Source organism: Vigna unguiculata, chromosome 4 (assembly GCF_004118075.2).
Source record: "Vigna unguiculata cultivar IT97K-499-35 chromosome 4, ASM411807v1, whole genome shotgun sequence".
In the NCBI taxonomy this organism is placed as follows: domain Eukaryota; kingdom Viridiplantae; phylum Streptophyta; class Magnoliopsida; order Fabales; family Fabaceae; genus Vigna; species Vigna unguiculata.
The window spans coordinates 28,003,730-28,014,415 of record NC_040282.1 but is presented as its reverse complement, the minus strand read 5'-3'; the positions used below and the strand labels follow the sequence as shown (position 1 = coordinate 28,014,415).

General features: G+C 30.3%; 1 protein-coding gene across 2 annotated transcripts; it reads left to right on the top strand.

Moving 5' to 3' along the window:
- Positions 1–1,979, top strand: LOC114181518 (protein NDH-DEPENDENT CYCLIC ELECTRON FLOW 5). Of its 2 annotated transcripts, none has more exons than XM_028067991.1 (3): positions 1–612; positions 844–1,266; positions 1,638–1,763. In XM_028067991.1, exons 1-3 carry the CDS (start codon positions 100–102, stop codon positions 1,671–1,673), a joined length of 972 nt encoding a protein of 323 aa, XP_027923792.1. In that variant the 5' UTR covers positions 1–99; the 3' UTR covers positions 1,674–1,763. The 2 variants fall into 2 exon arrangements, with proteins under 2 accessions (XP_027923792.1, XP_027923791.1); XM_028067990.1 differs by having other exon boundaries at positions 3–612; positions 1,633–1,979.
- The last annotated feature ends 8,707 nt before the right edge of the window (positions 1,980–10,686 follow it).

Genomic DNA, 10,686 nt, shown 5'->3' with positions numbered 1-10,686 from the left:
ACCTTATCTACTTTCTAAACCAGATTTTAGGTATGCCAAGAAGAACAAGAAAATGTTCTGTTCTTCCTCCTCAATGTCAATAGCAAGACCCCATTTGGTATGATGATGGCTTTTAGTTCACTTTTTTGCTCCACTCGTTTCATTCCCACACCCTTTCTCAGTACTGCCACAAACATAGTTTCTCCACAACACACTTGTGGCAGTTTCATTCCCCAGAAGAAGCACTCTCTTGCAGTGGCTTCAGTGCCTTACCAACCCATCAACTTTGAGTACCTGCAAGAGGAATTCGGTGGGCATGGAGTGAGCTTTGAAGGAGCTGGTGAGAGTTGTGTTGTGAAGATGGAGCTCAGAAATGGAAGCACTGTGACCATGATGCTGCCAAGTGGATTGATCACCTCATACAAGGCCCTCATGTGGCATGGGGGCAAGGTGGAGTTGCTTCACACTTCTGTGTCAGAGGGAGACAATGGTGATCCTTTAATTCAAGGAGGGGTGTCTTTAAACTTCAATTTTCAAACTGATGATGATGATGATGATGATGGTGAACTCTCTTGGTCTCCAACAAATTGGGTTGTGCATAAGATTCATGGCAGACCTAGGGAATCCATTCAGGTCTGTTTTCCTTTCAGTAATTCAGTGGAGTGTGTAAGAGATTTCTACATTCTGAATCAAGCTTCCATGCATTGCACAAAGATACTTAAGTTCATTTTCCCTCATTATTTCAATACATTTATCCTCAAAAAACATGTATCATAATTATGTACATTAGTAGCCTTGCTGTTCTTGCAATTTTTTTGTAACAATAACAATTTGCTTAAGACATCTTAAGGATATCTGATGCAGGTAGAATTAGCAAGCAGAACACCAGATGACAAGATTGGATTAAAATACATAGTGACTTTGGAAAAAGATACCTTAAACTCAGAGCTTAAAATCTCAAACAGAAGGTCTTTACCCCTTCGGATGACAGGGTCAATACTGAGTCATTTGACACTAAGCTCACCAGAAGCAACTTATGCAATAGGGTTAGAAGGATCAAGTTACTGTAGCACACCCTTGTTTGAATCTGAGTTTATGTTGAGTCCTCAAGATTCAGGCCGAGAAGGCTTTGGAAAAGCATTTCCTCAATGGAGTACAAAGAGTAAGAATAATGGATTAGAAGGTAGCCAGGTAAAGAATGAAGAAATAGACAACTACAAGCAGTTAAGTGAGGAACTAAGTCTTGTGTACACAGAAGCACCGCGAAGTTTCACACTGATTGACAGGGTACGCAATTTTCATTCACAACATGTGGAATAAATATTGATAAGTTGCATACACTTAAACACTTCTCACATATCTTCATTCATTCCATTGATAATTGTTGAGATTGTGCATGTATGTACCTCACATATCAATCATAGCTCCATTTCTTCATTCAGTTTTTTGCATTAAATGTAAGCACATGAAGCTAACACTTTTGTTATCAATGTTACATAGGTAAACTGCATTGTAGTTTCATTTCAGGATAATGATATTTTGACCCACTTTTTTGATTCACGGTGAGTTAAAAGTGGATTAAAAAGAGTGGTCAAAATATCATTATCCTTTAGTTCTTTACTCTATCTCATCCAAAATCACTGGTTTGATCAGGGTAGAAGAAACTCAGTGTCAGTTGGAAGAAGCGGATTTGATGAAATGTATCTGTTCAGTCCTGGCTCACGCGTTGAAATTTACAGTAAATATTCATACATATGTGTAGGCCAAGCTTCCATCCTCAAACCAATAACTATAAATCCTCAAGATGTATGGAGAGGAGAACAGTTTATATACAATCCAAATCTTGATGCATAATTTTGTTTTTGCTATGAAATAGAAAGACACACATATGCATTATGTTTATTTTTTGGCAGCAATGCAAATTGCTGATTACAACAGAGTGACATTTTCTATATGTTATTTTCCATATGCAAAATACCCTAAAGATTTGTACATTTTCTACTCATAAATTTGTTCTATATTCCTCATCTCTTCATCAAGTTAATCTACTTCAAAATAATTCTAGTGATAAAATTATTTACCTAATATAAAGATAAAATTAAGGTAATCCTGTCGTATGTTTGCAACGCTTTGAACATGTGATACATTATATATTGTCTTTTGGTTAGAAATTGTGAAGGTTGTATGCTTTTATGCAGATCCTGATACATAATTTTTATGCACATCTGAAATGTGATGCAAATGTGTTGGCATGAACTCTTTACTAATATGGAATTCTAGAAATTATCCTTCTCATGCAAACAGAAACTAATATTTGACCCATGGTTCTGTTTTTTTTTTTGTTTTTAATTTTATGTTAAGAAAAATAATTAGTTTTTATTATATTTTAAAAAAATAGGTTTATTTATTTTTTATTTTAATTTATATTAAAAAATTAATGTAATTATTGGTATATTTATATGATATAATTAAGCATTATAATTTTATATAGTTATAAATATAAAATTTTAATAAAAATTTTAATGATATAAGAAAAATATAAATAATTAATGATGAGTACTTTTTTTATGTAACAAACAAAACAAAATAATTTTAATATTGATTTTATTATGTTAAAATAATACATTATTAAAAGTATAACTAATAATACTAATAATAATTAACAATAAGATTAAAAATTAATATTTGACATTAATTTTTTATTTTAAATTATAAAATTGACATAATAATTAACAGTGATGTGTGAGAAATAATATTATTATATGATTAAAATTTTTTAGTTATATATTATATTAAAATAAAATTTATATTTTGTAATATGATCCTATAAAAAAATAAATATAACACGTTGACGTTAAAATTTGTAAGTAGAAGGATATGTTAAAACACAAAGAAATATCAATGTTCATATCAAATCAAATAAAAAATTAAATTAAAATAAAATTAAACTTAAAATATTGTAAATAAAATTAACATGTATATATTTGAATAAAATGCTATATATGAAATGTAATTCATATTAAAAAACTTAAAGTAACATGAATACATGAATTTGATATTAAAATTTTTAAACAAAAATAGAGTCAAACGTTGTTATGAATGTAGATATTGACATTATGATAATTAATTATGGTTACAAATGTATGATTTTTTTTGTTTGGAATTATGCATTTGGTTTTTTTTATGTGTGTTAAATTATAAAATTACTTATGTGTAGTAAAATTATATCGTTCCATTTAATAAATAAACTTAATTAAATGAAACATCACATAGAATATAATATGGAGAGCAACGCCATGAAGTATAAGTCTCACTCATTACGGTCATCCAAAAATACTCGAAGAGAAAATTAAGACACACCACAATGCCATTAACAAAACAGAATGTAATAGTTTGACAGTTAGTCAAAATACATAGGCAACAATGCCTACAGAGAGTACTTGAAGGAATGAGATCCAACCATAGCCTGGCTACACTGCTGAGTTTCCATCACCCTGATGACCACTACGGATTTCCACATCTGCTCACATCAATAAATTGATGATCATTGCAAAAAGAAAACCATACCCAAACATACGAGCAAACATAAAGGGTAAGCTAGAGTATAAATCATTTTAACATGTTATGATACACAAATACTTAAAAACAGATCACAACCATGCAACAAGATAGGCAAACAATCATGTGATAGCAAACAAGCAAGACTCTAAGACTCAATTATCTAGATACATATAATTGGTCGGATTCACTGAATGTTTGCACTTGTGGTGGCCTCTACTACTCTGTAGAGCCATTGCCAATGAGTTTCACCCTACCAAGCACAAGGTTAGCCTTCAAACATCTAAGGTCATTATCCTGCCAAAGACTAGGGCCTCCTACTACTCTCACCACTTGAGTCAGTCCGCTCTACGTGAGACTAACTAATTCTTTAGAGTTTCAGGATGCAATCCTTACTTGAATTCTCACTTTAATCCTTACCTAATTATATACACTAAGGCACCACCACGAAACCTTACTGAGAGGTTTATGGAATTACATCCATCACATAAGGCACCACCATGAGGTCTCACCAAGAGGTTCATGAAATTACGTCCATCACATACGACACCACCATGAGATCTCACCGAGAGGTTCATGGAATTACGTCCAACTTATACCATAGCCATGTCTCACCAACCAACCATAGATTTATCATGCATACCAATTCATTCCAATATACAACCAACCAATCAACCATGATCCATGATTTATTCATACCAAGCTCATCAATTCCAACCCACACAATCAGATAATGCATACATATTCACATGTTTCATACTTTAATTAGGGTAATCCACTCAATCATGCAACCAACAATCAAAAACATGGAAGAGAATAGAGCATGCACCAGTCTCGCTCAAGTCATGGGCCCTCGCTCAAGCGAAAGAGACTTTTCGCTTAAGCTACAGGCTCTCGCTTAGGCAAGACTGCCATCAGATAGCGCTGCAGGTTTCACGAGTTCTCGCTTGGGCGAGATCTCCTCGCCTAAGCGAGACTGCTCTTCGCCCAAAAGTGAGACCCCTCGCCTGAGCTACAACTAAAGCGAAACACATCAGATTCCCATGAGTTCTCGCTTAGGTGAGCCCATCTCACCTGAGCGAGACGATTTATCACTCAAAATGAAGACTCTCCGCATGAGCGAGAGCTCGAGTAGAAACCTGGGCCAGCTTCTGCTATTCTCGCTTAGGCGAGACAAGCTCACTTGGGCGAGAATACCAGTTCTTTCCATTGTTCACATCTGCATTAGTCATACATTCAATCCCAAACAACATAACAAGGTATTCCATGTAACCACAATAGCACACAAGCCATATAAACACGAAGCAAAGCTAAAAATAGACAGATATTCAAAAAATACAAAAAACCCTAGCTTCACTTACCTTTTGAGTAGAGTTAAGCTTGAGGAGGATTTTTTAGACACTGACAGCGGAGGGTCCTCAACTCTAAGAACAAACTCAGCAGCTGTAGAGCACGAACATAAAGGCAAGAATGAGCCTATAAGGATGACCCAAGACAGAAATCGAGCAATAGGAATGGAAAAAGAAGAGAAGGGTGGAGTCTAACTTACTTGAGGGAAGCGTTCAACGAAGAGAAAATAGGGGAGCTTACTCAAACCCTAGCAGAGCTTTCTGTTAGAGAAAAAGAGAGAGAGAGAGAGAGAGAGAGAGAGAGAGAGAGAGAGAAAGTGAGCTATTTTGCAAAGTGATTGCAGAATGGAAAGTGGAAGGGCAGTTAGGGTTCTGAAGTCACTAAGTGGGTTGACCTTAGGCCCACTAGAAGGCCAAGCCCTAAACTTATAAGACAGAAAGAAAAACAAGCCTTACAATCTCCCCAACAACAAAAATTTTCGTCCTCAAAAATGAAGACTTACCAGAAAATAGATGTGGATGTGACTTCCTCATATCTTCCTCCAGCTCCCAAGTAGAGTCACCTGTCCTCCGGTCCTAGATGACTTTGACAAGACTTAACATATATAGAATATAGTAACATATATGTCTTTTGTTAGTTTTTTTTTTCCTTTTTGATATGTAGGAATTTAGGATGTAGAGAATATAATCATAGATTCTACTGTTTGGCTTAGTCATAACGAAGGATAAAATTCAAGTACAAAGTGTCTATTACACTAAATGCTTAACTTTCTATAGAAATTTCAGGACGGAGAAAAACTTTCAAAATCTAAAGAAATTGAATGAAAAAATGTATCTATATATGTATGTATAGATTAAGATGTTTATAAATAGCAAAGGTTCAAACGGCTAAAGGAAAAAGAAAAAAAAAAGAAAAAAGAAAAAGACATAGAGAGCGAAACGAAGCAATACTATTAGTTTTTTATCTCTTTATAATTATTTTTATTTCTATAATTACCTTAAGTGAAGTGTCTTTAACCTCATTCTAATTTATATTTAGTTCTCATTCTTATTTTTTTTATTTATATTCATCTTCAGTTGCGTACTGGTCCTATTTATTTTCATTTATTTATTTATATTATCTTCAGTCACGTATTGGTCATCTTTATTTATTTATATTTATTTTCAGTTATCTACTGATTTTTTTATTTGTTTATTATGGTTAATATTAACATAAAATATATGATAAATAAAGATTTAATTATTGTAGTTGAGGGTATGACCTTCGGGATTTAAACGAGTTAGTATTACTCAAGATGAGATATTCTTAGGTTACTTTGTTGGTCATGTTGAGACTTATTTATCTTGACTAGTCACTACAAAATTAATCAAAATCTTTATAAAGTATGAAAAAAATATATATACAATTTTATGGATTTGAAAGAGTTTTCACTTTATTTTATTTTATTGAGATATGTTGTATTTTTTATGTGATATTTTTCTCACTTCCCTATTTTATGATTGTGTATAAAAAATATATTATAATCTCATCGTAGATGGTATCCCCTAACATGTCTGACCCATTCTTTGTCGATATTGTAGCAGTCTTTTCAGGAAACACATGACAGACTAATGCGGTAAATAATTCGGTAACATTTCAAGGAACGAGAAATTATACCATTACATTCCTAAATACTCCAAATGCACCTGTTATCCTTGAAGGACATATTGGAGTCACTTTTTATTTAGCCTCAATAGTGCAAGTGAATCATATCCATAATATTTTTCCTCCACATTTTTAAAGGCTAATATACGAGGGGGAAACTATAAATAAATAATACTTATTCCTCTTCTAATGTAGAAGAATATAATATGTACCAAATTATGTAAATTTAAGATGCATACAGTACTGTAAAATATATAAATATATGTATGTGTGAATGTTTTAAGTATGTTATATGTTATTGTAAAATTATGTGTTAAAATTTTATAAGTGTAATATAAAAAATAATAGTATAAAAAAAAGTCATCACATAAGCGAAATAAAAATGTGTCAAACAATGTAAATAACTCAAATGATATTATCAATAACTAATCACAAACTCCATTCATAATTAAAGAAATTAAAAAAATTAATGAAATCAACTAATTGATAAACAATCTTTAGAAAGTAATCATATAATTATTAATTGCAAATGCATAAATTTAAAAAATTTAAAGAAAAAAAAAACATCCATATTTAGAAAATAAAAAACAATTAATAAATTAATTGGTTAATTAATGAAAAATATTTAGAAACAAATCATACAATTATTGATTATAAAAATAAATGTTTTAGTCCTTTCAAAATGTTCCTGATCATGTTTGAATCATTTCAAAACATATGCTCAGGACAATATTGTTTCAAATTTATATTTAAAATATTTTATAAATCAAGAAAGAATATTTCAATTTCGAGTTGTATACTATGAGTACAAGTAATTACTAAATTGAATTTTTTATTTACTTATGTTGGAATTTTATCTTCAGATGGGGGCTTTGTGAACACTGAGATCAAATATATTAACCTTCGTAAGTGATTACACAATCCCATATTAATATCCTTGCAATATAATAGTATCCTATCCTATGAGACTATTGCCAACCTTCAACTGAAGTATAACACATTTTCACATTCATAACTGATTTGACCTTCAATTGGGTTTGTTCATGAGTTAACATTAACAATATAATACAATATCAATTTATTAATGAAGTATTCATACACGAAAACTTTAGTCAAGTAAATGGCTTACAAAGTCGTCCGATTTAATCAATTAGACATCTTAAGACAAAATGCTTATCTTGTTCACTTTCAAATTTAAATAAATAAACATCTTGAAAAAAAATTTGCATGAAAAATTAAGTGCATAAGTGATTGTTTAATTTTACATTAAACCTATTCATCCTCAATTGTAAATCCAACATTCTACAATAGAGATTTAATTTCAATTCCCAATTGATTAATGAGCAGGGTGACAAAACGGGCCAGTCCGACCCATTTTGCCCTAGCCCGCATGTGGCCCCCCAAAAACGGGTCGGACCGGACTGGTCTGCCATCAATAAACGAGTCGAAAACTGTAACCCGTCCCGACTTCGGGCGGGCTGGCCCATCTCTCATTTTTTTTTACTTCTTTTTTAATGTTTTTTAACTTTTTTTAACTTTTTATTAAAATTGTGTTTATAAATTTATTTATATATAAAAATTTATTTATATAATATAAAAGAAGTATTATTTTTTATTATTTTAAATTTTAAACATAAAAAAAATTAAAAAAAAACGGGTTGGCGAGCTGGCCCGTTTTGGTCTGCTAAACTGACGGATCAGGCAGACCGGAGTACAACGGGTTAACGAATTGGAAATTTCAATCCAACCCGCCTTTTTTGGATGGGCCGGCCCGGCATACTTGGCCCATTTTGTCATCCTATTAATGAGGACCCATGTTAGCCCAGTCGTTTGTAACCTAAAAAAACAACATGCTCACGTATGCACACATATTCATAAGAAGACATCACTTAGCTTATTAGCACAAAATTATGTTGAAATTCATTTAATGCATGTAACTTTTACCTTCACAGCACCGCACGGTTTCAACATAAATAAAGAAAAAATTGATAGCAAGACGTACAGAAATCCCAGATCAAAAAAAAAAAAAAAGCAAAAATGGTGCCGAAGAAACCCATCCAATTCAAAGCTTATGACTCAACTTAAAAACTCTCATTTGGTTGATTTTAGTGTAATATACAATGATACTCTAACAACATCCAACTAGTTGGATGTGATTTTGACGAACAATGTGCAAAACTAAATTACAATATACAAACAATAATAATTTAATACTAATAATAATAATAATAATAATAATAATAATAATAATAATATTTTATTTAATTAATTTCAATATCTTTTCAATAAAAATAATAAAGTGTAATAAATTTTTTCAACTTTCAATAAATACATATTGAACCTCCATATAAAATTAAAATAGTAACATTAATAAATTAATAAAAAGAGAAATAAATTAAAATTAAACATAACTGTTCAAAATCAAATATAATTATTATGATTAAAATAGTTTATCTCCACCCTAATTATAAAAATATATTAATATTGAAACTGGCTTTGAAAATGATAGTAATAAAATGTAATAAATATTTTCAATAAATGTTAATTCAAGATTTGTTGAGTAATAAATGAAGGAATAATTTAAAATAAAATATATTCATCGATTCAAATAATAATAATAATAAAAATACTAGGAATTATAATAGTATTACCAATCAAAAACTTCATTCATAATTAAAGGAATTTAAAATAATTAATGGAATAAAATCAACTAATTGTTAAAATTCTTTAAAAATTATTCATATAATTATTAATTACAAATGTATAAATTTAAAAGATTCCAAGAAAAGATAAAAAAGAACAATTCATTCATAATTAAAAATTAAAAACAATTAATGAAACATTTTTTAGAAACAAATCATATAATTATTGACTATAAACATAAATGTGTGAATCCTTTAAAAATATGACAAACAAACATACTTTGTTTTGAACAATAATAATAATAATAAAATATTGCTGATACGAATACTACTAAGACTAATATTAATATTACTACTAATATCATCAATACTAAGACTGTTAGTAGTAATAATAATTCTAATACTAATAATAACAATAATAATAATAATAATTTTATTTAATTAATTTTAGTATCTTTCTGGTGAAAATAATAAAATGTAATAAATTTTTCCAATTTTTAATAAATATATATTTAACCTCCATTGAAAATTAAAATAGTAGCACTAATAAATTAATAAATAGAGAAACAAATTAAAATCAAATATAAACGTTGTACCAAACCATAATCTAAAAAATATCTAGTTTGGTTACAATGAAATAATTCAGCTTTTGTACCATTTATCCATATTTGCTTTGGAGATGGCAATTCCACAATTTTACTAAGCAAATTTAATTCCTAGCAAGTATTTTAATCGATACAAGTCTTTAATTTTAAAGTGACAAAATATATGCTCCTTCAAAGGTTGAATTCCACTATCAGCATTCTTTATATGACTATATGATCACATAAACTACTGCATAACTTGAAGCACCACAGAAATAAGCAAATTTATGAACCCTCATAAAAATACAGATTTATAACTTAGTAGAACAATAACAATAATAATGATAAGTATAACATAAAATAGTGACAAACATTAAGCAAAGCATAACATAAAACAAACCAAATATATCAATAAACTATAGGAAGATTCCTACCAAATGTTCAAAACCTATACCACGAATTAGCACTTACATAGTCATGGGTAAGCAAAAATATTGCATAGTGGTAATGAAGAAATATAAACACCTTTATTTTCCTTTTCCAAAACACAAAGAGAGGCAAATTTGGACTCACTTGAAAAAATAAGAGTATGAAGATTTAATTTTATCACATTAACTCAAGGCATGAAAGTGTCACTACTAAAGTTATTGAAGAAAGAAAAATTCATGTGCAAAGCATTGCACCTGGATTAACACTTATTAAGTCAGAGGTTGGCACATAGTTAGGGGATATAGTGATATGATGTTGTGGATTAAATTAAGAAAATTGTATTCCTTGACTCACCAACATATACTCCCCACTGGTAATGAAGAGAGTGGAGATTTAAAGAGGTTTTGTACATCCTTTCACGCATGTTCAAAATGTATACCACGAGTTAGCACTTACGTAGGCATGGGTAAGCCATAATACTGCACGGTGGAAGTGAAGAA